The sequence below is a fragment of the Amblyomma mixtum genome, chromosome 5 (assembly GCF_055824585.1).
Source record: "Amblyomma mixtum isolate Tamu chromosome 5, ASM5582458v1, whole genome shotgun sequence".
Taxonomy (NCBI): Eukaryota; Metazoa; Arthropoda; class Arachnida; order Ixodida; family Ixodidae; genus Amblyomma; species Amblyomma mixtum.
The window spans coordinates 161890476-161918017 of NC_143016.1; the positions used below are offsets into that span (position 1 = coordinate 161890476).

General features: G+C 45.7%; 1 protein-coding gene across 1 annotated transcript in view; it reads left to right on the forward strand.

Moving 5' to 3' along the window:
* LOC149344339 (uncharacterized) overlaps positions 1-27542 on the forward strand; it is a 138490-nt gene that overhangs the window by 101545 nt on the left and 9403 nt on the right. Inside the window, exons 7-8 of the mRNA XM_089547218.1 lie at positions 521-665; positions 1152-1412. Of these exons, the coding sequence (XP_089403344.1) occupies positions 521-665; positions 1152-1412 (406 nt within the window). The remainder of the gene's footprint in view (positions 1-520; positions 666-1151; positions 1413-27542) is intronic.

Consider the following 27542-nt stretch of genomic DNA (forward strand, 5'->3'; position numbering starts at 1 on the left):
CTTTCTCCGTTTTATTTACCAAGATGATTTCTTCGTGAATTGGTTCTCATTCATTTCAAGTGTTCTTCTGCACTATTACTAAGCGCAAACTCTTGGTGCACTTGGATTTTGTGTCTGGCTTTTTCACAATTGTTGCTGCTACCGACGACCGACAACTGATTTTGTTTATGAATCAATTAATGTTGTCTTGGACATCATTGACACTGGCTCATGCAGGCTTTGGAGATAGATAACGATAGATGATTTGAAGTGCACGAATTAATGTAGGATGCATCATCGGTTTGCTGAAAATTTACAAAGCTGTGCGTTTTATGGTTAATCGGTCCAACAAAATTCGCTGCAACGCGCTTCTTTCTTTGCATACATCTTTTATTTCTTATTGACAAAATTGCGTGCTGCTCACTGCTTTCTTGTGCGCCGCGAATCTTGGTTGATAATCCCGGGTGGGGATGGTGGGCGTGTTTTTTATTCATGGAGAGTAAGCATTACCGTTCATTTGCTTGGTATCTAACGTTTGCAGGTAATTGACATGGAGTCGGGCACAGTTTTGGGGCCCATGGAGGAGGGTGAGGTGTTAGTACATTCGCCTGCAGTCATGAAAGGCTACTGCAACATGCGTGCCGAAACTGACTTGGCTTTGGACGCTCAAGGCTGGTTTCATACAGGTAAATCTATTCTAAAGAAAGAATTTTGGCGTCCCGTCTCCGCGACTCAACCTACTTACCGTAGTGTATTCTAACTATTGTCGACATTTCGGTGCTGCGCCAGTCAATCGTTATCCCTGTTAATAAAGTGATCAAGAACAGTGCAGAGGCGTAGATTAGCAAAAAATGAAAGTAGAAATTTAGAAGCCACTTGTGGTATGTGCCGACACCTCTTAGTATAAATATTCACTTTTTATACAAATCCACCATCTTGTTGATAAAATATTGAGTGCACAATCTGCCAAGATGCGATTCAGTCCAAATCCCCGGAACTGGATAGTGCACAGACTGTACACACTGTCTCTCGGTTTGCATGAATGGCATGAGACATGGAAGAGTTTAGAAAGGAACTACCCTTTCGTTTGATAAATCTTGTTTCTCCTTCTGAGCTTCTAGCTGATCGGTCTGGATGAAGTTGTTCATGCTGAAAATGTCTGCGATGCGCAGGCGACGTTGGATATTACGACAAGGACGGCAGGCTGTACCTGGTCGACCGGATCACGTCCACTCTGCTTTGCTTCAGCAGGAAAGTGAGCTCCTGCCAGCTTGAGGATTGCCTCCTGGAACACCCAGACGTGACCGAGGCGGCTGTGCTGGGCGTGGCAGACGTAGAAGCGGGTGAGCTGCCCGCCGCCATTGTCGTGCTCCGGCCAGACTGTGAGAATCGTGGCGAGAACTTGGCCGAGGAACTCAAGGCGCTCGTCGCTGGTGAGCTGTTCTCTCGATGGACATCAGGATCCCAGTAAATTTCCCGAAGTCAGGGGAGACAGGGAGAAACAAATAGGTAGATGAAAGCAGGGAGGTTAACCAGAGAGTTCTTCAGGTTGCTAGCCGACCTTGGGAGAAATGCAGCAAAGCGGTAGAGCAAGAGCACGCGCCCCGCGTGCAACAGTACCGCTAAGTGAATACGGTGCCGCACAATTCATTACCGAATAAACAAAACCAATGTGTCGATGGAACTGAATACAAGGCCTACGGTACGGCCTGATCCTGTTGACTAAAGCCGACAAACGCACACTTTCAGTGTAGTGAGATTTGGCCGCCTTGAATTGACTACTACTTAGAAATAGAAGTAGAAAAAAATGCAATGTTTGGTTCTTTTGTCGTAATGGCTTTTTGTTTAAAGGAAGCACTCTTCTGTGGTACTTTTTTGGATTCTGGAGCGTTTTTCTGCAGTAAACACAAAAAATCTTCTCTCTAAAGGAAATTTTGAAGTCTCTGTATGTTCATTGTCAAAAAAATCAAAGAAAACCGTTGTTAATACCTAAACCGTTCTGTTGTGTTCTTCCACTCGTCAATCACCACTCCTGTGAGTGGCTGCTGCGGAAGACCTGTGACACAACGGAGTGTGTAAAGAATCTCTGTCTCGAGACTGGCCGCCATTTAAAATTCACCTGGTAAAGTCGCCCATATCACATGAAAGGCTGGGGTCTGGAACGAGGCGGCCGGAATTTTACTTGCGAGAGCCAGGCAGTGCTGATGAGGGAACAGTTATTTTACATATTTTCAGCTGTTCCACAAAGTATACGATCGCCGGTGATTCGGCCTGTTAATGTATACGGTCCACTGTTTTCTTTTTACTAGCTAAGGAATGAACAAATACTTCACTAGCCTCCAATAAATTGGACAATGGTGAAGTTTTGAGGAGCCGCCCACAGCAGAAGGCATGGGCGGTGCCACAAGGTCAACAAGGGCCCGCTGGAACTTGGCGCTCACTTAGGTCAAGTTGTAGCACCATTTCTAAGGTCACGGCCTCCGAAGAGACGGTTTCCTCCCTTTGCCGCTCGAGTTCTTAGATCAATGAAGAGGGAGCATTTGTTTTACCCGGTGCCATGCAGCCAGTACTGCTCGGCGATGTTTTGGGCAAGCAGATGAAATGAGTTGCATTGAAAGTGGGAATGTAGCCATTCCTTCCCGCAACAATGGGGAGACGGCGTCATTACTGCCTCCACTGGCAGGCGTCGGCCCCGCGCCGTTGAGTTGAAGAAGGCATTGTCACCTCAAGGATCCCGCGTGCTCTGGCGCGCCGTTAATACCATGCGTTCATGCCATGGTGCCACGTTGATAACACCGGCGCTCTAGAATTATGTGCTTGCATCACAGATTTGTATTCGGTTGAAATACGTGCATTGAAATACGCTTGAGGTTCCTTCACTAGGCGATTGAAGTTCCTCGACAAGCCGTCATTTTTTTCATCCAGGCGAGCAGATACAAAATGAACGCCGACTTCCGGCGAAAAACAGAAAGTGGAACCGGCAAAGCCATATGAGGATACAGAATGAAGGCAGCGGCGCTCATCACAGCATAAAAAAGAGGCAGCAACAGTAGAGAGGAGCGTTAGTCAATGTGTCTGCCAGGATGGCCTGCCCAGTTTACAGTGGTTCTCCAAACAGAGCATTAGCATTCAGATCTGTGCCAAGCCCATACTTCTAACTAGGCAGCACACGTCCAGCCTAAAAAAATGCCAGATGGTAATGGCAAGGGGCACGCAGGGTACAAAATTAACGCACTACACCACCATCGGTTCGAAAGCGCATGCATGGGTACCTGGCTCACCTGACATTTTTGTGCCGTTTTTTTTTTAAAACAGAAGCCTCCCGTTAAGGCTCCCGTCTTGCATGACATCCATGTTGCCGTCATCGGCATTGTGAGCAAAGAATGGGCCGCTGAAGGATGGCCACGTATTCTTAGTTGGCAGGTGGGCCACCTTGGTCGCACGACGTTATGAGGCGGTCACAACATGCACTCAGAATTGTGAGCGAAGTGACCACCGTAGCAGGTGGCAGAAATTCTCGGGGAAGAGCAACCAGGGTCTCACAAGCCCCACCGATAGCAGCGCCTCCCATCGCAGGGCTATGGCGTATCGCTTGACCATTCGACCCCTCCGGAATGAACTAACAGGAATTCTAGCTCTCACACCCATTCCGCAACGTCATCGGTCGTATAGTTTCTGCGCGCGAACGCCAGCACAGAATCCGTACTCCATCATCATCATCATCATCATCATCATCATCATCACCCTGACTACGCGTACTGGACGAAAAAGGCCTCTACTACATCTCTTCATTTAACCATTCCTTCTATCCTTCTAGCCACATCCACGCATCAATAATTCTGCACCCCCTGTGGTGCTTGCCTTCTTTTCTAGACAAATCTGTTGCCCTTAAGGACCATCGCCTATGTTGCTTCGCGTTACATGGCGTGCCCAAGCCTGTTTCTTCCGCTTTATTTGCACTGGGATGTCATAAGCCCACGTTTCAGCGTTTTTTTTTGTCTGTATAAATATGACCATGGCCATACTTTCTTGTCCCCCCCCCCCTTTATGTAATGCCCAAACCAGGGCCCTTAAGGGATAATAAATGATGATGATGATGAGACACACAACGCACTATTGCTGTACATTGACGTTGTTCCTATAATGTTCCTATAGATGGCTTGCTGCGTTGTCCTCAGTTTACGTTCACCTCTCTTTATTAACGTCCATTTTTAACCTCATAGGCGAGTATCAGATACAGATGTATACTTTTCTTTTGAGGGACATTGGTAAACTTCCATTCATGACGTGAGAGAACTTGCCAAATGCGCGCCACCCCAGTCTTAATTTTCTAGTTATTTCACTCTCGCGATCCATATCTGCGGTCTCTACCTGCCCTAAGTATTCCATTAGCACGTCAAGCACATCGGCACCAATCGTGAACTGCTGTTGCACATTACTTTGGTTTTGTGAGTACTATTTTTTAGACACACCGTACTGTTCTCCCTGTCTAACTCATTGATCATGCGCTGCATTTTATATAAGTTACTTTGAATGGCACTGTTTCAAGCGAATTGGAGATTAATAAGGTTTTTTCCATTTACCCTTATCCCCAGTTGTGTTTTGAATACATCGTGTTAACAGGCTGTGAATAGCATTTGTGAGATAGTGTTCGTCTGCCTGGCACCCTTTCGGTTTGGTTTGGTTTGGTTTGGTCCAAAGCCGCTGAGGCTATGAAAGACGCCGTAGTGAAGGGCTCCGGAAATTTCGGCCTCTTGAGGGTTCTTTAACTTGCACTCACATCGCACAGTACACGGGCCTCTAGAATTTTGCCTCCATCGAAATTTGACCGCTCCGGACGGTATCAAACCCTCGTCTTTCGGTCAGTAGGTGAGCATCATAAGTACTGAGCCACCGCGGTGAATCTGATCAGAATATGGTATCAGATTTTTGAGGACTATGGCAGCTATGGCAGCTGCTATAGATATCTTCTAGTATTTTTGCATGATGCTCCTCTGTAGACTCATAACGCAACGTCTGCATAACTGCTGAGGTTTCGACTGAGTCGAATACTTTCTCGTAATCTATGAGGGCTATAGATCAGAATAAGATACTCTCGCACCAGGGCCGGTTCGTGCGGATTCTCAAACCGAGGCAACAGGCGCCATCTTTCACCGCGCTGCTAAAATGCTACGAAGTATCTTTGCGCCATGAACAACAAGCGAACTTTTTAACCTCTCAGAGGGCTTAAGCATATCTGAGTCATCCTCGTGGAAGTACAAGACGTCATCTGGGCACCACTGCATTGTCTACGGATGCATTAACAGGCAGAGGAATGAAGCAGCTGTGTCGTGGTGCGCTGTGTGCGATGTGCGGCACGTGTGTCGAGAGCTCTGCCGCTTCTTAGTATTCCGCCTGCATCAATTTCCATGAGGAGTTAAAAATGCTAACCTGTGTCAAGTATGGATTTATACGGTGCATTGAACGAAATAGAAGGCAAATACGAAATCAAAAGTAAGTACTGTGTATTGAACGGTCGATTTAAGAGCGTGGCCATCGCAATACTTTTAGCACTGAGTGACCGTGTTATGGTAACATGCTGTCTGCTCGAAGCACTTGGGTCGTGGTGAATAAACGTCTCTTTTGCGGAGATGAAAGCCTATTTTGCTGCTGCAAGTCCCTCTGCTGCTCTCCTCCAAGCGGAGGTGGCGTGCTCCGCAGAGGTGCCCGTGGAGCCCTGAGCTAGAGCGGAGATTTTTTTGTTCACTCGTTAGCGATATCGATTTATCTGGTCGCGCTGAAATAGCGCGGTGGCTTCCAATATGACCGAGAGCATGCAATGAATTTGATGATCCTCCATGAGCCCATTTTGGTGGTTGGAATCAGCTGGCATTTTCCGCTCAAGTGCTATGAGTGGGTAACATTTCGCCAGCGTTCCACGAAATATTGTATACCACGGAGTTCAGAATATCGCGGCTACGCACGTTAGTAATTTGTAGCTCGCAACAAGTACTAGCTTCACAGGGTTTGAGGTGGTGGCTTGACAAATCCACATCAAACCTGTTATCTGCCCACGTATTCCCACATTACCCCGCAAAGGACAGGCATGCAGATCAACAGCACAGTACACGGGCCTCTAGCATTACGCCTTCATCGAAATGCGACCCGGCCATGGTTGTTGCATTTCGAGGAAAGCGTACTGTTAGAGGCCCGTGTACTGTGTGAGGTCAGTGCACGTTAAAGAGCCACAGGTGGTTGAATTTTCCGGACCCCTTTACTACGGCATCCTTCATAGCCTGAGTCACTTTGGGACATTAAACCCCCATAAACCGAAACAGATGATCGTGGCGTTATTGAACCCTGCTTGACGTTCCATATGGATTTATGGGGTTTAATGTCCCAAAACGACTCGGGCTATGAGGAAAAATTGAATAGGAAGTTCTTGTACTCAGCCTGGGAATTTGCCCGGGGGTTGGCTAAGGGGCCTGCAAAACCCATCGCCAGTGGACACAACGGCATCCCCGAAAGTCGCAGGGTATTATATTCGATCACTGTAAATTATATCTTCAATTACGGCGTCGCTCAGCGTGTACATAGTACCGTTCGGCTGATGCTACCGTGGGCGCCCTGTGTCGTGTGGCCTCCCATGGCCGCCCGGAAGGCCGCGTTCAAGAGGTGGCACCACAGCGTTTTCAAAATGATGACGACCAAATTTATTTCGTGCCATGCTTTATATATACGCCTTGGTTATATCCTGCACTATTCTCTATAATTGTGAATGTTTTCTTGTGGATTGCCCTTTGAAAGCCTGCCTGATCATTGGTTTATTGGATTTTAAGGTTGTTCAGACTCTATTAGCAATTACCGTAGTAATTACATTACAGGCAATGGACAGTAAGCTGATGGATCTGCAATTTTCAAGTCCTTGACGTCTCCTTCCTTCTGGATTAAGATGATTTTATTGTTCTTCTAGGCGTTTGGTCCGCTCGATGTTATACGGGATTACGCATACAGGGTGGTTTGTTTTTCTAGCACAATAAACCCTATGTCCTTCAATAGATCTGCTGTTACCAGAACCTGAGTTGCTGCCTTCCACCTTTTCACTGCTTCAAACTGATTCTCAATCTCGACCGTTACAGTCAACCGTAGTACCGAACGAAAACGGAATGAGAGGGGAGACTTCAGCCTCCAACAACGTAAGCTGCCCGATCTACAGAAGTAGTCGGCTACTCTCCTAGTCGCAAGCCATCAAAGTTAGTAGCAGCCCTAGGGAAGGAGTAGTGGCGAAGAATTTGAACAGCCACTAAATCTGCCTGGCAGTCTACATGGTGTGCAACTTTACCGTAAAACAATGTCAACTACTCGTCCGCCTCTGGCCAGGTTTGAACATCATTTTCTTAAGCATCCCAGACCAAGACTTCGAATATATGGGTCACCGCCCCAAACGCTGCAATTATCTAGTACAACGTGCCAGCTAATCGGATACCTGGCTGGTCCGGACGGAGTTTCCAGTGGTGTTATTTATTTTCTTGGACCCGGCTACAAAACCAGAGGGACTTGGCTTCCTACTATGGCTGGCTACAAAATTCATCTTAAAGCAGCGCGAAACACAGGATGTAGTGGAAGACAAAAGAGACGACACGAGCGCAATCTAACAACTGAACTTTATTTCTAGAAGGGTTAGATATATAAGCACCGAAGACAACGATAACACACAAAGATGCATCGCGAAGGCCCCTAAGAAACCCGTACGCGCATGCAGTGGAACGCTAAATGCTTCATCTCAACAAAGCCATTCAGCAATCTTAGCACATAACAAGCACCTGTATCAGCCTGTCGCCACACATTCCCCGAAAGCGCCAATCTTTTTCAATGAGATTAATATAAGGCGAGGCGACACATGTTTCAGACTCCTGGCTTATCAGAAACGCCTCTACTAACTCGCTGCAGGTCTCATCTGGGTGACTAAACAAGATATTCGTCCTGTCCAAAAGGGGGAAGCAATCTTTATACTGCCGGCAGTGCACAGCAAGGTTCAATGACGCTGCCTCTTTCACTGACCTGCGGTATTCAAACAGCCGCTTGTTTATACAGCGGCCTGTCTGGCCGATGTACGTCTTGCCGCATGAAAGCGGTATAGAATGAACCACTGCGGTGTTGAAACGACCAGTGGTTTTTTGTGGCAAACTGCATTCATTCCTCGCTTGGTCGTCCAGGCACTCGATCTTCTTCGTTACCCCGCTGCAGACTCTGCTCATCTTATTCTTAGCTGTGAAAACAACTTTCACTCCATATCTCGAACCTACCTTCTTCAACCGGTGTGACATTCCATGTATGTACGGAATCCCCACGGTTCTTGTAAGCGTGCCGTCTTTTTCTTCTGCGAGACTATCGCCCCTAGTCAGTATCCTCACGGATATTTTAGCCAGAGCTACATCCGGATAACCAGCGTCCCGCAGCTTCTGAACCTGCCCTTGGAAGCTTCTCTCAACCATATGGGCTTGTCTGGAAGCTTGTCTCAACCGACACGAACACTTAGAAATCTGTCAAGGGAACTGCCGCTCGTTGAAACATAAAGCCAGGGACCGCTTGCAAAAACGCGAGCCTCTAAGTCCGGTCTTATATCTGAGTCTCGTCTTATTTTAACCTAAAATAAGTCTGGACATCCCTGCAGACGTAGTGCGCTTGCACGAACCGAAACGGTGTTACCAGAACCTGAGTTGCTGCCTGGAACCGAAAACGAACTACAGACCAGACCTATTGCAGACGGTAGGTACTTTTAGTACCTAGGAGGGAAAGCTAGCCGCCGACCAGGAATGAAATGGGGAATCGGCCGGAAGTCGGTTGCTTTTGCGACATGCGGTCGCGCTCTCCTATAGATGACGGCTATTCGGTGTCAAGAACCGGCCACACTCCCGCGTTTTTTGAACAACTGAAAACTGAAAATTGTGGTAACCACTTTCCACGGGAACGCGCCTGTCCCAAGTGCAGAAGTTGGATGCAGCGCTGACGATCCAAGCTGTTTGTCGTGCACACAGCTGCGCTTCACCCTCTCTTACGAATTTCAACACGAGGGAGGGGGGGGGGGGTATTGTATTGCGTGTGCAAGTCAAAAATGCGGGGGAATGCCCCAAAAAGGAGGCCCCGCAGTCAACAGCACCCATAGATTTCCAAGACTCCGTGGTTAATCCGAAGTGGTGGCAGGGATTGGCGTTACAAGGAGGGGTGATGAAATGTCGTCAACAATGGCTTAAACAGGTTAACCGCTGTGTCATGCAAATCGGTCGACGCCATTGCCTGGTGGACGTCATTTGAGGGGCATATGAGAGGCAAGGGGCACAGCATTATTTTGACAATAGCTGTCTCCAGTGCTGCAGCTAACAAGATAACTTATATGGTTCTGCAAAGGGTTCATTCCTGAAAGAGACTGCTACTGGAAGTATTGAAACCACCGCGAACAACACAAAGCGCTCAGAAGGCAACCTGTGCACAAAGACTTCGCACTGCATTTCGCAGAATCAAGAGAAACAGAATACTGCAGTCATCCCCGCATAGTACTCGGAAACCGGCGCAATGACTCACAGCCGTAGGATGTCCATCCACAAGCTTCCTTTTCTCCTCACCGAGCGATTCAACTTAGGCTGCGAACTGAACTGCCCTCTGTCAGTCCCGAAGAAGCAGCGGAGCTGGAATCAAACGTCGGGATAGTGCACGCGCGACCTTCTAGCATGGCCTCGCAACCACCGCCAAGCGATTCAAGCGATTGGAGCGAAGAAGAGAAAATGGACTTGATACATATTGTAAACGAAAAATCTACGGCGTTGTTCAGGAAGTTCAATTCATCTATGACGAGAAAAAAACGGGATCAGGCTTGGGCAGAAGTCGCCATGAAACTGAATTCACACCACACCACCAGGATAGAAGTGGAAGAAATAAAAAAGCTGCGGCAAAACTTACAGCAGCAGCTGAAGGCGGCCATTCAGCTCATACGCCAGCACGAGAAACACACCGGTAAGTGATCTATTACCCCTTCTCTTTGTAGTACAACTTCCGCTGTGGCACTAATCGCTACGGTTCATTTTGTACAACTGAAACACATTACGAGTCTCTGTCGATGTTTGTAATTTCGCTAAAGGGCTGCAGTTTGTGGCACCCTGCATACAGGACAAGGCTAGCTTGCGGGTACGCGGCTTTCAAACGATCCGTTGAGCAGAATGGTTTCGCACGCTGCTATAGTTGTCGTGGAGCTTGGAACACGCTGGTTCGTCCTGTGCGTCGCGGAGTGAACTTGTGCAGGCGTACTCCATGCGACCGCAGCCGACTAGAATATTGTCCGCTCCAAGCAGTCAAGGGCAATGCTTACGGACACCGACTTCCAGAGGAGCGCGAGAAAGCGACTCTGCCTAAGAAAGCTGAGAAAAGTAGCCTCATACACGTATCACAGTTATGAATAACAGTGGCCGCGGCGGTGGCTCAGTGGTTGTGACGCTCGGCTGCTGGCCCGAAAACACCGGTTTCGATCCCGGCCGTGGTGGTCGAATTTCGATGGAGGCGAACCCCAGGTGGTCGAAATTTCCGGAGCCCTTCACTAAGGCGTCCCGCATCACCTGAGTCGCTTTGGGACGTTAAACCCTCATAAACCAAACCAGTCAGTTTATGAACAGCAGCTCGACGAAGGCGAGAAAGCCACGTTCTTTCCGTTTAATTTCAGGTAATGGATTTCGGCAAGTCTAATTATGTTCCCGCATGCAGCGTCCTGTGAAACATTTTCTTGTTTAATTGTTCAGTAGAGTTTCACTGCGACCAACATTGCAATCCGAAAATTTATTAGGCACCTATCATTACTATTCATTGTAACTAGCTCCGAGCGAGAGAACCATCTCTCCTGACCAACGAGTCTATTAGAAAACAACAAAAAGGCCGTTAACTACTCCTCACTACAAGTTAGAGTTACTGCAAGGACTGTCACTCTGATAAATGGCTAGAAGTGAAGCTAGAACTGGGGCAAGAAAATTGGACACTAAATTGGTCTTTACAAAATCTCAGAAGGGCAAAGCCGACTGTATATCTTTCCAGTGTATCAAGGAAAATGTTACTGACTCTGTGCTGCTCTTTCACTCGCAACATCCACTCATTTCGGTTGAATAATGTCTCGTTTGTTGAACTTCATATTCATGCAGCAGTTCAAGATCACAATCAGCAGCTTGCAGTCCAGACACACACTATAATTTGCTAGAGCACATGTACCAGGATACGAGCCAGCGGCACTGGTCGCAACATGCAAGGAAGTTTATTTTACACGCATGCATGAAATACAAGTAGTGAGTGTTTATACACAAATATAATGAAATAAGTGAAATAAGAAAGTAGCATGCAGCACTTGGCCAAACAGTGTTTGCTGGGCATGATGGGTTTTTAAGAGACAATAGTCATTACCACAAGCTCGTGGCTAAAAAAAATAAAGCATTAGCATAATGACATGTCCTGCACAGAAATACAGTGTATAGCACAGAAACTGTGCTGCTGCTAGGTATGGATGCTTATTGTGAAGTATTCCTAAACAATGTTTATGCATATTTCTAATCCAATATTTGTTAATGTGTGCAGATGCTGGTCATAATGAGTATGAGCTGCCTGCTCTAGTGGGGGCTCTCAGAGACGTCGTCGGAGCGGACAACGCAATGTTGGAGGGCACACCTGATGCAATGAACCGCAATCACTCAGTTTGTATTACCAGCGACTAGAAAAAGTGTTGTAGGGTGGAAAATTCAGCAATGTATGATGCTTAGTTGCAGCTGAGTGAATATCGCTAAAATAGGGCTACACGAATGAGAGAATGCGGGCATAGGCACACACACACGAAAGTAGGAAATCTCGATTTCGGCCTGTACATTGGTAAGCATCACTTTTAAGCAGCTATCTTGCATAATGACACTTATTTGCTGAAGAGAAATTCTTTAAAACTTTTACACATTCAACATTATGTGCAGTCCGCCAAAATGATTGATACAATGTAAGCCCATCTTGCAGAACTTCTTGTACTTGTACACATAAGTCTAACATCAGGAGACAAATCTAGTCTCTGTACACAGCAGCTTTATTGCTACAAACCTAATTGTATACCTGCCGGTGTGTTACGCATTCAGCAAATTCTCCTTTTGATGTACAGGATCAATAAAAGTGCAAATAATTCACAGAGGCTCCTTGAAGATGGTGGTGACCAGCCTTTGCCAGGCACTGCTGAGGAGCTAGGGCAGCAACGTTAGTGACATGAAAGCAGCCTGACCGAAGTCTACGCTGACTACCAAGCACCAGTGGCTGCGGTCGAAAAAGCAATGTTCTACACATTTGATCCGGTGGAAGCAGGTGAGGACATTGTCGGCTCAGAAGCTGGCAACCAAGAGAGCCCAGCACGACAAGGTGACATATGTCTACATGATGATACTCTCGGAGAACCGGTGGTAGTGGAAGCAGCACTAGTTGCCACCCCAGCGCAGTCATCAGCAGCAGCAGTGAGACCTCCAACTCCACGCCTCTCACGGCCAGCCCAGCAGAACCAGAACCTCCAAGAGTTTATTCAGCTGAAAAAAAGAAATGTTGAGCTGGACATTATGTCCTGGAAGCGAAAAAAAGAGCGGCTCGTATTGAATTGAATGCAGCAGGAGCAACAGCAGAAGCAGCAGCAAAAGTGGCAGATGCGGCATAAGGCTGGAAGGCAGTCAGCAATGCTGCTGTTGCTGTCATCAACAAATGTAGGGTTGTTGCTGCAGCGCTCTTAGCTGCAACACAAGTACAAATGAGGACAGAGGCCCGCAAATCTGATTTAGAGATTGAAATACTTCTTCGTGAAAAGAGCGACGTAGGCCTTAGGTAAAGAAGCTACAGCTGGAACTGAAAGTATCCAACAATGAAATAGCAGAAAACGAAGAAAAAAGCTGAGTGACTCCACATTTATTTTAATGTTCAGTTAGCTTTATAGCAAAGATTATCTGTCATTTCATTTTCAGATATCCTATCTTTCCTTATTAGAGGTTCATGTACTGTGCGATCTCGGTGCATGTTAAAGAGCTCCAGGTGGCCAAAATTATCCAGAGCCCTCCACTACGGCCTCCCTCCTAGCCTGAGTTCCTTCGGAACGTTACACCCCATAAAAACAAATGGAGCCCAATGATGTTCTTAATGGGACAAAGAATGAGCCTAACATGTGTCAAAGGAATCCGCATAGATTGTGGATGCAAATTTCTTTTTTCTGAAGCCCCATTACATTTTATGCCTTTTCTTTTGTGATTTGCTTTGATGGAGTTTAAAGGCCCAAAGCAACTCAGGCTATAAGAGACTCTGTAGTGCAGGCCTCAATAATTTCGACCAACTATGGTTCTTCAACATGTACTGACATCGCACAGTACATGTGATTTCAATACATAGTTTTCACACTGCTGGAAAAGCATACCTGTATGTAATGTGTGTCGTGTCGAGCGCAACCATTTTTTGAAGCAGTATGTGCTGCTCAAGTGAATGGGCTGTCACTTTGTTCATGATATTATTGGTGTGGGTGAATTCCTTACTTTAACTTGCACTTTTCTGGCCACATGCGGCATTCTAAGTCTTAGAGGCAGTGTTTGAAGAACAACCATCATGTGTACACTAATTCAGAGTATTTATATGTCATGCTAAGAAGTAGCAAGCTTCCTTAATAGTTTTACATTTTTATTTCATTTCATTTATTTGTCCCTTAAAGGCCCGGAGGCATTACATAAGGGGGGGTGTACATATAGGTTGGAGGGTAGTGGCAGAGAACAAAAACGTGAGGGGGAAAAATACACGGAGTGAAAAAAGAGTACAATAATATACAAAATAAAAGCAAGACATAAACAAAGAAAAGGAAAACAGGGAACAGTTGGCACTTCAGTGCCGCAGTATGAATGATGTTTATGAGTAGTGATTAGCCAGTTTCTCACGGAAAAGGTGGCGATCGGAGCATGTTATTATTTATTTATCATCATACCCACAGCGCCATTGGCTGGCATTACAGTGGGGGGGTAGAAGAAAAAGTACACAAATGCCACCGCGTGCAGGTGGTTACAAAAAAAAAAAGATAACAATGAGATAGAAAGAACACGGAATTATTATACACAAAAAAATGTCACAGCATGGAAGAAAATGAATCATTTGATAATATGGACACTACTTCCTCAGGCAGCTTGTTCCATTCCGAAACCGTTTTGGGGAAAAAAGACATTTTAAAAAGGTCAGTGCGGCACCTGTATTCTTTAACTTTAAGTGAATGATCTCTACGTAAAGACACGTAATCAGGGTTGGCTATATATTTGGTTCTGTCTATTCCAGTTCTAGAATGAAATATATTATGAAATAATTTTAAACGCAGTACTTTCCTACGTTTTTGAAGTGAGTCCCAACCCAAAGATTTTTTCGCGCTCGTTACACTAAAATATCGCCCATAGTTATTGAAAACAAAACGAACGGCCAAATTCTGAACTCTTTCTAGCTTTTGAACGTCAAGCAAGGTTTTCGGATCCCAGACTGTGCAAGCATACTCAAGTATGCTTCTAACGTTTGAATTATACAGCAGTTCTTTAGTCTTTAAAGGGAAAAGTTTAGCGTTACGTCGCAGGAAACCTAAAACACGACAGGCTTTGGCAGTAACGAAATGCACGTGACGATGCCAAGACATTGAACTTGTTAAATATACACCAAGATATTTAAATTCCAACACTGTCGGGCAGGCCATTCCAGAGCACTATGGTGTCGGGAAAAAATGAACTGCTCATTGCGGAGGTGCGGGTTTTAATGCGTGCGATTGGGCTACTGTGGTTTAGGCGGGATGACGTACGCGGGGGTGGCTGCAGCAACAAATGTCTTGGTGAGCGATAAAACAAAGTGTGAAAGAGCCATAGATGGGAAATTAAGCGGCGAGTTGCTAGCGTTTGAAGGCCGAGGGATCGTTTTAGTAATGTTCCGCTGGCATTTCTTGAGTACTGCGATATAATGAAACGGGCGGCGCGATTTTTAATGGCTTCAAGGCCTGAGATGAGATAAGTTTGTGATGGATGCCAGACAGATGACGCGTACTCCAATTTAGGACGTACGAACGTTATGTATGCCAACTTTTTTACTTCAGGTGATGCAGATTTTAGATTGCGCCGGAGAAAACCAAGTGTGCGCGATGCTTTGGAACAGATGGTCTGAATGGGTGTTGTCCATGACAGTGATGATGTGATTTGTACTCCTAGATATTTATAAGATGATGTTCTCGTAACGGCGACCGATTTTATGTTCTAAGGGCTATCAATAACTGTGTTATTGCGAGAGAATGATACGGATTGGCATTTATTTAGATTAAGAGGCATGTGCCATTTGTCACACCACGTTGAGATAGTGGTTAGATCCTGTTGAAGAGCGGCAGTGGCGCTAGCGCCGTGGATGAGGCTGTAAATAACGCAGTCATCTGCGAATAAACGTAGCGTGGATTTTATGTTGGTCGGCAGGTCATTGATGTAGATGAGGAATAAAAGAGGTGATAAGCCTGCACCTTGAGGTACGCCGGATGTTACGTCGGGAAAAGCTGAGCAACAGTTATCAACACAGGTGAACTGCTTTTAAGGAAGTGTTCTGGCCAGGCGAGCAAAGTTTGTGGAATGCCGAGCGATGACAACTTAAAAAGAAGGTGATTATGGGAAACACGATCAAATGCTTTTGAAAAGTCGAGAAAGATAGCGTCGATCTGGACAAGGTTATCTAAGTATTGTAGAATGTCGTGGGTGAATTCGGCGAGCTGGGTCTCACGTGACAGCTGCTTCCGGAAGCCGTGTTGATTCGGATAGACAAAGTTCATTGATTCTAGGTGGGTCATTAGATTGGAAAAAATAATGTGCTCAAGTAGTTTAGACGGTATACAAGTGAGAGAAATGGGACGATAGTTGTTAGGGCACGTGCGGTCATCCGCTTTAAATATGGGTGTAATTTGAGCTTTTTTTCCAATCGTCAGCGGCAACCCCGGTATCTAACGATTGCGTGAGAATTAGGTGCAGTACCTGGCTAGACAATGAAATGGTATTTTTTAGTAGCTTACTGTTAATTTGATCGCAGCCAGCAGATGTAGATATTTTCAGTGAGGCAATAAGCTTTGATACACCAGCAGGGTTAATTTCAATTTTAGGCATTTCTGAGAGTGAGATTTCCCGAATGTGTTCATTAGCAGTAACGTTAGCAGCGAAAAAAACAGACGTAAAGTAATTGTTGAGCGCCGTCGCACTGTCATCGTTTTTGATTGGTTCTCCATCAGCATCTAGGAGTTGTACATGGCGATCTTGTGCTTTATTAGATAGCATGCGCCAAAATTTGTTTGGGTTAGACTGAAGGATTGATAGTAAATCTTGAGAGTAAAACTTATCTTTCGCACTTGTCAGTTCTGTGGTATACTGTTGGGCGCACAAGCGATATTTTTCCCATGCTAAGTGACTATTTTGAAGTTTTGCTGTTCGATACAGGCGCTTCTTTTTGCCAAGGAGAGACTTCAGGCGTTTGTTAAACTACTGATTCCTGGTGTCTGATTTTATAAGTAGTGTTGGAACGGGCTTACTTTCCAAATGTAGCAGGGTGTACAAATTCCAGTTTGAGTTAGGTGTGCGATTTAGATAAGTGCAACGAAAGTTGTCGAAAAATTTTGCATGATCATTGTTCATAGCGTCAAAATCAGCCCTTTCGTAGTCTTTTATCAGTTTGCTGGTTGGCGATTTCTTTTTTAAAGGCAGCGTTATGGAGATGTGAACAAGGTTGCGGTCGCTTAATCCAGAAATGACAAAGATTTTACGTCGTCCGGGTGACTTGTGAGCAAAAGATCTAGGATGTTGTCTCCTCTCGTTGGACTTGTCATCGCTTGCTGAAGGTTAAAGTCAAGGGTTAGTTCTAGAAAAAGTTTCTGTTCGTTTGCAGGTGCCGAACTTAGTGTCGAGAGCAATAACCAGTTAATTTGTGCGTAATTGAAATCACCAAACAGAAATATGGATACTTTAGGATACTCATTCCTAATAATCATTAATTCATGGCGTAGAGATATCAGCGAATGATAGGTGACTGTATCGAGGTCTATAGCAGACACCGAACACTAGCTTTTCAGAGGCGTTGTGAAGGTGTACCCAGATGCTTTCTAGGTTATTATCAGGCCGGATAAGCGAGGCCTGCAGAGTGTTACGAACGGCTATTAGAACTCCTCCCCCTTTTCGGTTAGTGTGATCTTTGCGGTATGTGGTGAAGTGGAAGTCTGAGGGGAAACTTCGTGGTCTTCCATCTCTGGGTGTAGCCAGGTTTCTGTGAGTATGACCATATCGGCGTCTGTGACTTCAATCAAACTGTGAACCTGATGGTGTATAGGTAGAACACTCCCTATATTAGTAAAAGCGATGTTGATGAGTGCTGGTGAATGACGATTGCTTGGAGGAATCGGTTCATGCAGTTCAGTAGAGTGTCACTTGGCTTGCTCTGAGGCCTGCTGCATATTGTTCTGTGCTCCATTTATCTTTGCCACGGGCTTGGTGTTCGTATCTGTTTCTGTGATGGTATCAGAGGCCTGATCGTAGGTGTAACACTTCTCGCCAACGATAGGTTTATCGTACCGAAGCTTAAAGCTACACCCTCGGGGCTTAATGAATTGAAATAATTTGGAACGAGCGAGTCTAGTGGCGAATTCGAAGTCTTCTCGGATAACGTAAGGTCTTTCTTTCAATTTACGACCACATGCAAGCACGCTTTCTTTTGCCTTGAAGTGATTCATTTTAACTATTATTGGCCGCTTTTTTTCCGTTGAGAATTGACCAATGCGGTTGTCACTCAGACTTCGCGCACTTTACGTGGGAAGCTCCCAGACACCCTTAGAGCGTGTGGGGGTAGCGGTCTCGGACTCAAAGGAGATGCCCTCGACTCAGCGTGACAAGCTCAGCGGAGACCAGCTACCAAGTGACAAGAGGTTTTTGGGCGTTCGGTGCCCAGCTTTCGCTTGTCGCAAGCCAGAGAATGGGTCGGAGCCAAAGGTTCACAAACAAAACAAAGTTTATACAGCAAAGAGACGATACAGAGGATTACACAATCACTAGTACAAGCACATACAAAGTGATTAACAACAATGCAACTCGGGTAAAGTTAAACTCGAGAGAGAGACTACAGTACAAAGAAAATATTGCACCTAAAGTGCACTAACACAAGAGAGAGAGGTAAACAAACAAAACACAATTTGTTCACCGGGCACTGCGGCAGTCCGACGACCAGAGTTCCACGACGATGCCGTCCCGCAGACTGGCGAACGTTGCCTCGTTGGTCCGATGCTGGCCGAGTGGTGTTTTCCCAGGAGTCGAACGGGCGCGCTTCGATGAAGCTTAAACGGCGGTCCGGACTGACTTGACAGCGGTCAACGTCCTTCTTTTATAGGCTCGCTCTCCCGTCTGTTTGTTGTACGCGCCAAAGTAGGCGCGCACATGCACGCAGTATCTCCCGCGTAGTTTCCCTTCCTTTCTCTCGCCGGCCGCGTGTCCTCATTGGTTAAAGTCAGAAGACGTTTCGCGAAGGTTCTGGCTAGTTCTGGCGTGGCGCCGCCGCCGACGGGCGAGGGGGACGTGTCTTAGTGCACGCAAGGCTACGCTCTTTTCCCCCCGTCAGCAGTAGAAGCAACTCGGATGTTCTAGAGAAATCGTCGGCGTGGATGACTCATTCCCTTGGCGCACGCCGTGTCGGTGAGCGGTGGTGGAGGGGAGAGGTAGCCACGCGCTTAGCGGGGGTTTTCCTTCTCTCCTGTTCGGCTCACGCCGGCGAGACGCCGTGCGCGCGGCGGTTATTCTTTGTTTCTAAAATGCGCCGAATTTTGTGACACTGCCCCTTCCTTTAAGAATATTGTGCAACAATATTCACAAATCACAAAATTCGCGCGCACATGCATGCGCTCACAAACTACATGTGAAAATACATACATCAATACAATGATGTTTCCACATACGTAACTCAACGCAATGTTCACAATACACAGAAACCTGCCACGATTGAGCAATACGTTAACACAAGGCTACAAACATGGAGCACGCAAATACAAGGCACACTTTCGCCTATACTTCCAAGTTAGGCCTACCCAGCGGGCTCGGAGAATTACTGCTTGCTTCAAGCTTGCAGTCGCGCTTTCAATTCCCTTTCGGAAGCGGCTGGGGCTTTTCTTCCTGTCGCGGGTTCGACTCTTCTTCCGCCTCATTCTGAAGCTTCTATTTCGAACGCTGTTTTGGCCCAGCTTCCTGTTCGTACTGCTCTCTGTGCATCGGTTCATGCTTCGAACCCTTCCTCCTTTCCTGTGGCTATCGCGGCCGTTGCGAACAAATTTAACGCCAGTTCGCTCATGACGGCTCCACTTCCTGTGTTCTCCTTCTCGGCGCGCGCTTTACTGTTTGCGTTTGCGCCTCCAGACTGAGTCTTTGCTGAACGCTGGGCTCGTTCGTCTCAGCTTCTTTCTCACTTTGCTGCGATGTTTGTGCACCTTACTTGCATCCGACTGAGCTGTCTTCAGCTTGGTTCTCTTTCTGTCCATTCTCTTCCTCTGCTTTCTGCGAGGCCCGTCCTGTTCAATTCCACCTGTGTCGGTGGTACTCGATTCGGTTCTTTTTCTTTTTACTTCCTTCCGCATTCTCCTACGGGTCAAGCCCGGTTCATTTTGAATTGCGTCATCCGAGTTGTTCTCTCGCGATGGAGCTACTGGTACAGCTTTCTTTTGTTCTTCGAGGACTGCGCTTTCTTCTTCCAAGTCCTTCTTCCTTTTCTTCTTTTTGCCTACTCTTCGAGCGCAATACTCAGAGCTCGGCTCAGGAGTCATTGGAGAATCATTCTCCTCACTTATAAATTCTCCTTTGCCAATTCCTTGCTTCAGTTGGTTACTTTCAGTGCAGTCGTAAGCAGACTTATCTCCAGTCTGTTCTTTTACTTCTACTGCACATTCTCCTTCCTCAGAGGCAAACATTTGCTCGCCTTCCTAGCAGGCACAAATTCCCTCGCCTTCCTCAACGGGAAGGCCCTCCTCGCTGCTCGAGGGTTGAGTCGGAACAGTTTCCGTGTTTTCAATGAGTGCGCTCTCCTCAGCCATTACTACATCTGAGCTTTCGCACTCTGTGCCCCTTAACCAGGGTGTCGAACCGGCATTTTTTCGGGTTCGGGTTCGGGTTCACGCCTTTCGGGTTGAGTTCCGGGTTCGGCTCCAGAGGGCCATTCCGTTCCGGTTCGAACCGGTTCGAACCGGTTCGGACCGTCTCGAACCGGTTCAAACGGGTTCAAACGGGTTCAGGACAAAAAAAAATTAGAACGCAGATGGGTTTCAGTCAACCTCGCTATGCGTTTTCTTTTTTCTTGCACATCGCTATACAAAATAAAAAAAATACAAAGATTTGTTTACGGGAATATAAAACTGGGCTAGTTGGTAAGAGTTGCTTAAGCAGCGCAGTAAACGGGACCAAAGGAGACGACACAGCCGCTGACTAACAACTGGTTATTACATTCTCTGAAAAGTATATGAAGTCGCAGGACACAGTGAACAATAAAAAAAAGAAGATAGATCAAAACTAAAAAAACACACTGCGCATGCACATCATAGTCGAGTCATGACATCTTTTTCAACGAAAGTCGAAGACTATATATTCCATAGTAGACGGCCCTCCCCTATCTCCTGGACCACACACAGTTGCCAAGAAAACCTGACTCCTTATCTACAAAATCGATGGATGGTGAAGCAACACGCTGATTTGCTTCCTTCCTGATCATAAAGGCCTCCACCATATCCCTACAAATTCGATCAGGGTGATTAAACACGAGACTTCTCTTTATAAGTGGGGACGCAATGAGGATTTGTTCGAACATCACAGATGGGTGAAAAAAGTAGCCGCGTCGCACAACTTGGCTTTGCATTGCAGCGAGTGCAGCGATTACTTCCCCCAGTAGATAAGACAAGTGTCCTGTTTAATAACCCTGTTTGCATTTGCAGGGAGTTGGTCGAGGTCAATGGGATCAGGAAAGAATCAGATGAGTGTTGCTTCACCATCTATCAATTTGGTAGATAAGGAGTCAGGCTTTCTTGGCATTGTGTGAGGTCCAGGAGATAGGGGAGTGCCGTCTACTATGAAAGATACTTTTCGAATTTCGTTGAAAAAGACGTCACGACTCGACTGTGATGTGCATGCGCAGTATGGTTTTTAAGTTTTAACCTTTGTTCTGTTTTGGGGGGTTGTTCCCTGTGTCCTGGGCCTTTATATACTTTTCCCAGAATAAAATAACCAGTTGTTAGTGAGAGCTCGTGTCGTCTCCTGTCTTCCTTTTGTCATGTTTACTGCGTTACTTGAGCACGAAAAAATTGTTTAATGCGCGATGTTCTCACTTTACCCATTTTATTTGTTGTCCGCAGCACAAAGACGAATTTACGGCAAGACCCGTAGAATGAAATGAAAATCGGCTATGTATATACGCTATAATCTACGTTATGAGGTGTAAGACGAAAAGCAGATGTATTTTGCATCTACAAGACCCTCCTGCTTCAGCAGTTCGGGAGGCCCCGTAGCGCGAGTAATAGGTCTCCCTTGAAGCTCTAGTCAGTTGGGACTTCCTCGTACGCAGTGTACTTATGGGCCCCAAAATTGCCGCCGCACGCGCCCTCTACGTTCCCGCGCACTACTGAGAAACGAAACTGTCATGTATCGGCACGTATACATACAGACAGATACCTTTCCGTCACCTCGAAACCGACTTGCCAGTCCCCCCCTCTTTTCCTACATGGCACGAGAATATCCGAGAACCCTTCAACCACCCATCCTCCACCCAACGGGAGCCTCTTGAGAGCACTGGCTTTCCCTAACATCCAGAACTTACCAAACATATTTTATTTAAATCACCTATTCGACACCGCCTTTGTGACTCACGTTATAAATCCCGAGCCCCTATAGCTCGGTATCTTCAAAAACTCAGCTAATCGTGGCTTCTCGCTATAGTAAAGTAAGAAATTTGTTTGTGATAGAATGTTTGGGACTTTTCGTGGGGTGCTATCAAAGTCAACCTTTGCGTCAGCAGAATTTTTTGCGCCCTTGATAGAGTGATAAAAAGTGGTTAATCTGGCGGGCACCATTAGTCCACCAACTTGTTTCAAGCACTTATTTTTTTTTATTTATTTACACATACTGCAGTCATAGAGACCAAGCAGGGGGGCAACATTCAAAAAGCAAAAATATTATCAAACACTACTCAAATCCAGCGTCCCGGCAACAATAAAAGAAGAAAACCAAACAGAGGGCAATGATATTGTTAAGTTTACACATACAATAAGACACTCTTTTCAAAAGCAGCGGCATCCTGAGCCGAAAAGACATTTGCTGGCAGTGAGTTCCATGTTGTGATTGTTCGGGGAAAAAATGAGTTTTTGAACGTATTTGTGCGTGCAAAGTACGGGGTAAGGTTATGGTTGTGGCTATTGCGTGTCTGTCGTGTAGAACGGGGGGATATATAGGGAGCAGCATTAATATTAAATTGACTAGAGTAAAATGAGTACAGAAATTTAAGCCTTGCGAGTGCTCTCCTTCTTTCTAGAGTGGATATGTTCTTCGTAGACATCAGAACGGATGGCGAGATAGAGCTATGGTAAGCGTTAAAAATGAAACGGACGGCTTTTCTTTGGATCATTTCAAGTTTCTTTATATCCTTTTTTAAGTGCGGATCCCATACGACGGAAGCATACTCAAGTTTCGGACGAATTAGTGTGTTGAAGGCAAGTTGTTTAAGTTCAGAGGGAGCGTGTTTTAATTTGTGTCTTAGAAGGCCGAGGTTCCTTGAAGCAGACGAGCAAATGCTATTAATGTGGCTGGACCATGAAAGGCGATTTGTAATGGTGACTCCAAGATATTTGTATTCGCTCACCTGTAGCAGTGGAAGATTGTTTATTGCGTAATTAAAACTGTATGGCGCTTTCTTGTTAGTAACCTGAAGAAGAACTGATTTGTCGCTATTTATTTTCATGGACCAAAGGGTGCACCACTCTAGGACATTATTAAGATTTGACTGCAAGCATTCTTGGTCGGTAGTGCTGCTAATTTTCTTGAACAGAATGCAGTCATCTGCGAATAGTCTAATACTGACTTCGGACGTATTTACGGAGTTAACCAAATCATTGATATAAATAAGGAATAAAAGAGGCCCAAGTACGCTGCCTTGAGGCACACCAGAGGTAACGGGTAAAATACCTGAATGAGATTTTTTAACATCGACGAACTGTTTTCTGTTGGAAAGATAGGTTTTAATCCATTTGAAAAGTGCTGTTGGAAGACCAAGATGCTGAAGTTTAAAGATGAGCTTATTGTGCATGACGCGATCAAACGCCTTGCTGAAATCTAAAAAAATGACGTCAACCTGTCCAGCATTGTCAATCGATGAAGCGAATTCATGAACTGTAGTGACGAGCTGAGTAACCGTAGATAAGCCTCTTCTAAAACCATGTTGAAAGGGAGACAGGATGTTATTTTTTTCCAGAAATGACATAAGATATTTAGATATAACATGCTCCATAAGCTTGCAGGTACCTGAAGTTAGCGATATGCGACGGTAATTGTTAACGTTCAAACGATCACCTTTCTTAAAAATTGGAACAACGCGAGCTAAGCGCCAGTCATCAGGGACAACAGAATCTTTTAATGAAAGTTCGAAGAGGCGAGTTAAAATGTGGGCTAATGGTTCGGAATAACGGCGCAGAAACTCATTAGGGATATCATCAGGCCCCACTGCCGATTTCGTTTTTAAGTTTAGCAGCATGTTTAGTACGCCTTCATAGCTTATAAAGTCACCTGATATATCAGATCCAGATACCTGAAGTTCCAAATCTGGATCACTAGAGGCAAAGACAGAATGAAAGAAACTATTGAAGTGATTTGCAATATCCACAGGAATCTCCGAGACCATGCCGTCAATAGATAGCTGATTTACCTCATCTTTAGAATCACGTAGGTAACGCCAAAACTTCTCAGGGCTCTCTCTTAAGAAGTTGGGCAGTGCCTGCGAAAAGTAGTTTTTTTTTTGCTTCGGAAAGCTTAGAAGCTAGCTGAGTTTTCAGCGTGCGAAAACAGGTAGTTTTATGAACGCTTCGTTTAGCGCGTTTAATTTTGCGATGCAAATGAATGATTTCTCTAGTAATCCACGGATTAGGCTTATTTGTACGTACACGCTGGTTGGGAACAAAATTTTCAATGCAAAAGTGAATAGTGTCCTTAAGTGTAGTCCATATTGCTGTGACGTCGCTAGGCAGGTAATCACATAAATCCCAGAGTTTGTCTAGGATCGCAAGATCATCGGCACGTGAAAAATTTTTTACAGTGTTATTGTTCGCTATCTTATGATTTTTCTGGGCATCAAGCAGCAAAGACAAATGAACGCTTTTGTGATCAGAGATAGCCGTGTCAACATGCACACTGTATTCAGATAAACTAGCGCTGACAAATACCAAATCAAGAATTGAACGAGCGTTACCCACTTCTCTAGTGAAATCAGAGACAGTCTGCACCAAATCACACATCAGCATAATATTCAAAAGATGGTTGGTTGAATCATTAAAAACACAATCAGGGTTAGCCCAATCAAGTAAAGGAAGGTTGAAATCACCAGCGAGAATAAGGCGGTCATCTTTGAACAAAGACATATGATCATACAGCTCAACCAAGAAATCGGGGGAGGCAGATGGTGGTCTGTACACTGCGCAGACTGTGAACAAACTACCCCAGCAGTTTACCCTAACAAATAAACTCTCATGGTCATCTATCTGGTTAAGAACAGTGCCATTCAAACAGTTTTTTATTATGACGGCTACGCCCCCACCACGGGTAGGTCGGTCTCTTCGGAACATTTTATGTGACGCGGGGACAATAACACTGTCAGTAATGCCGTCATGCAACCAAGTTTCGGTAATTATCATTATGTGGGGATCATGGGCCAAAATGAGAAACTCAAGCTGGTCAACTTTATTGGCAATACTCTGTGCATTCAAGTTCACTACCCGTAACTCTTTGGGCGCAGTGGATGCATTCCGTCATGTCTCTACGGCGTTCCGAGAAGGAAGCGCGACGCGTGTGTTATTAACTTCGTCCCAAACGAACAGGTTACCGTCAATTTTCAACTTATCATAAACAAGATACACCTTTTGTTTATTATCTCTTTCTGCCTTCGAGCTTTCCCAAAGCAGTTTGCGTTTGCGCAGCGTGTGCTGGCTGTAATCGTTTTGCAGGTATATATTGCTACCTTTGAGCTTGCTTACGTTCCGCCAGACGGCTTGTTTTTCATTAAAATCTTGGAAGTACGCAATGACTGGTCTGCGAGTTCCGCTGAGCCCAAGACGGTGAATGCGAGCGACGGACGTGCACTGGACGCCCAGTTTTACACCAAATACATCCGAAATCACCTTAGTTCTCAGTGTTTCTTCACTTTCATCCGGGGATTCATCAATGCCATACACAACAACGTTAGAACGACGACTGCGGTCCTCAAGATCCGTTAATTTGTCCTTTTGCCAAGTAATAATGCTCTGAAGGGAAGCGGTAGAATTTTCTAAAGTAGCAATCGCAGGGGACTTTACATGCATTTGTTTCAGCTGTCCATCTAAAGAACGCAACCGAGAATCGACATCACGCAACAGTTGCTCGTTTTCTGACACACAGGTTTTAATGGATTCAAGCTCTTTAAAGATTCGAGTCTGACCTTCCAAAATACACTGAAACATATCTTCGACTGAAGGTCCAGGGTTTTGCTCAACATCGCCGCAGAGTAGCATTTTGCACATGAAGTAAAATTCATACACCAAGTTCATATAAGTGCGTGGGCACGGCACAACAACAAGAAAAATTTCGTTGCCAGAACGAACTTTTGAAAAGGAACAACTAACCTGTGTTGTGAAAAAGAATTTCGTGGTAAGCGACATGATGCCAATCGCTTCGCCGCGCCCACTGCCGAAGAACTGCTGTGGAGGCTCTTTTATAGCTGGGTTCAGTGTCGACACTGAACCCAGCGTCAAAACTACAAACAACCTCTTCCTGGCAGCTGTGCTTAATAGGTGACTAAGTGCTCGCCTGTCTTTTCTGAACATGGTCGCGAGTGCTGATTCATTCGGTTTTCTCTCTCTTCGCTTTTTCTTACCTGTGGCCTCTCCATAAGGCAGATGACAAATGATGCGATCGGTCATTACTTCCTCTATCCATACATCTACAGCCTTACCTAGACTTTCTTGATACTAGTGTATTAAAGTGAAGTCAGCGGATCTACAGTGGACCCCACTTTAATGACCGCAGATGTAACGAACTCTCGCTTATTACGAGCGGGTGTGGTGCTACCGTGAAAATATGCATAAGCGCAACGGAAATTTGTCGCAGATATAGCGAACAACTCTGGCCACACCACTCGGTTATAGCGAAGGAGCTGGCGAACTAGCCCGTGGTTGCAGAGGTCGTTCTTCGGCTAACCACGCAAATGAAATAGCGCCTCTCAACCCTAGCCGCCGCGGTGGCTCAGTGGTCATGGTGCTCGACTGCTGACCCGGAAGACGCGTGTTCGATCCCGGCCGCGGCGGTTGAATTTCTATGGGGGCGAAATTCTAAAGGCCCGTGTACTGTGCGATGTCAGGGCACGTTAAAAATAGTGACATAATCAACGATTAAGTTTTGCACTTCTCGTCAAAGCAACAAAGGAGTGCGGGGAAGTTCAGCGTGACGTCACGGAAGGTATGATTTCAAATTGCTGCTGCCGTCAGCCACGCCCTGCCCCACCCCGTTGAACGCTGTGAAACAACGTTCGGCGGGCTTTGACTTCGGTGGCATTGGTTTTTTTCCTTCAAAGCAGGCGTTTATGCGTTGAAAATGTACAGATACTTTCGATGACGTCATCATGCGTCCCCCACTTAGCGTTGTGCGCTGCGGAGAAGCTTGAAGGCCGTCGCAATTTTAATTGGTGATTACGTCACCGTTTTAAATGCTAGGCCAAAAGGTCTGCGCATACTTTACCTGGAAGTTTCACACATTCAACCCATTGAAGCTCATCGATTTCTAAAACCTATGCAGTTGCCCATTAAGGATCCCCAGCTAGTATAAATTATTCCGGAGCCCACCCCTACTGCGCCCGTTTCTCTCTTTTCTTTCCCTCCCACCTTCCTCCCCCTCTTACGGCGCGTTTAAGGTGTCCGTCAAGAAGTGAGACAGACTGGGCCATTTCCTTTCCTCAAAAACCACCATCACAACATTGTTGGGTCCTCGCGCTAATATTTCGTCTATTTGTAGGAAATTACGCAAAGAAAAGGAAGGCATTCTCAATCGGTACTAAAATGACTATAGACACCCAGTGTTATTGCATGTTTTCTCCATGCAAATGACGCCATAGATATTAGAATACATGGATAACTGTGTGGTATGCACCTACTGCCACTAAATAATTTAGAAAATAATTTTTTCTCCCATGCTGTTTCGGTTTCATCAACCGAATGATGGCTGTGACGTGAGTTCAACATTAGGTCACGTGAGGCACGGGAAAACTAGTACAAA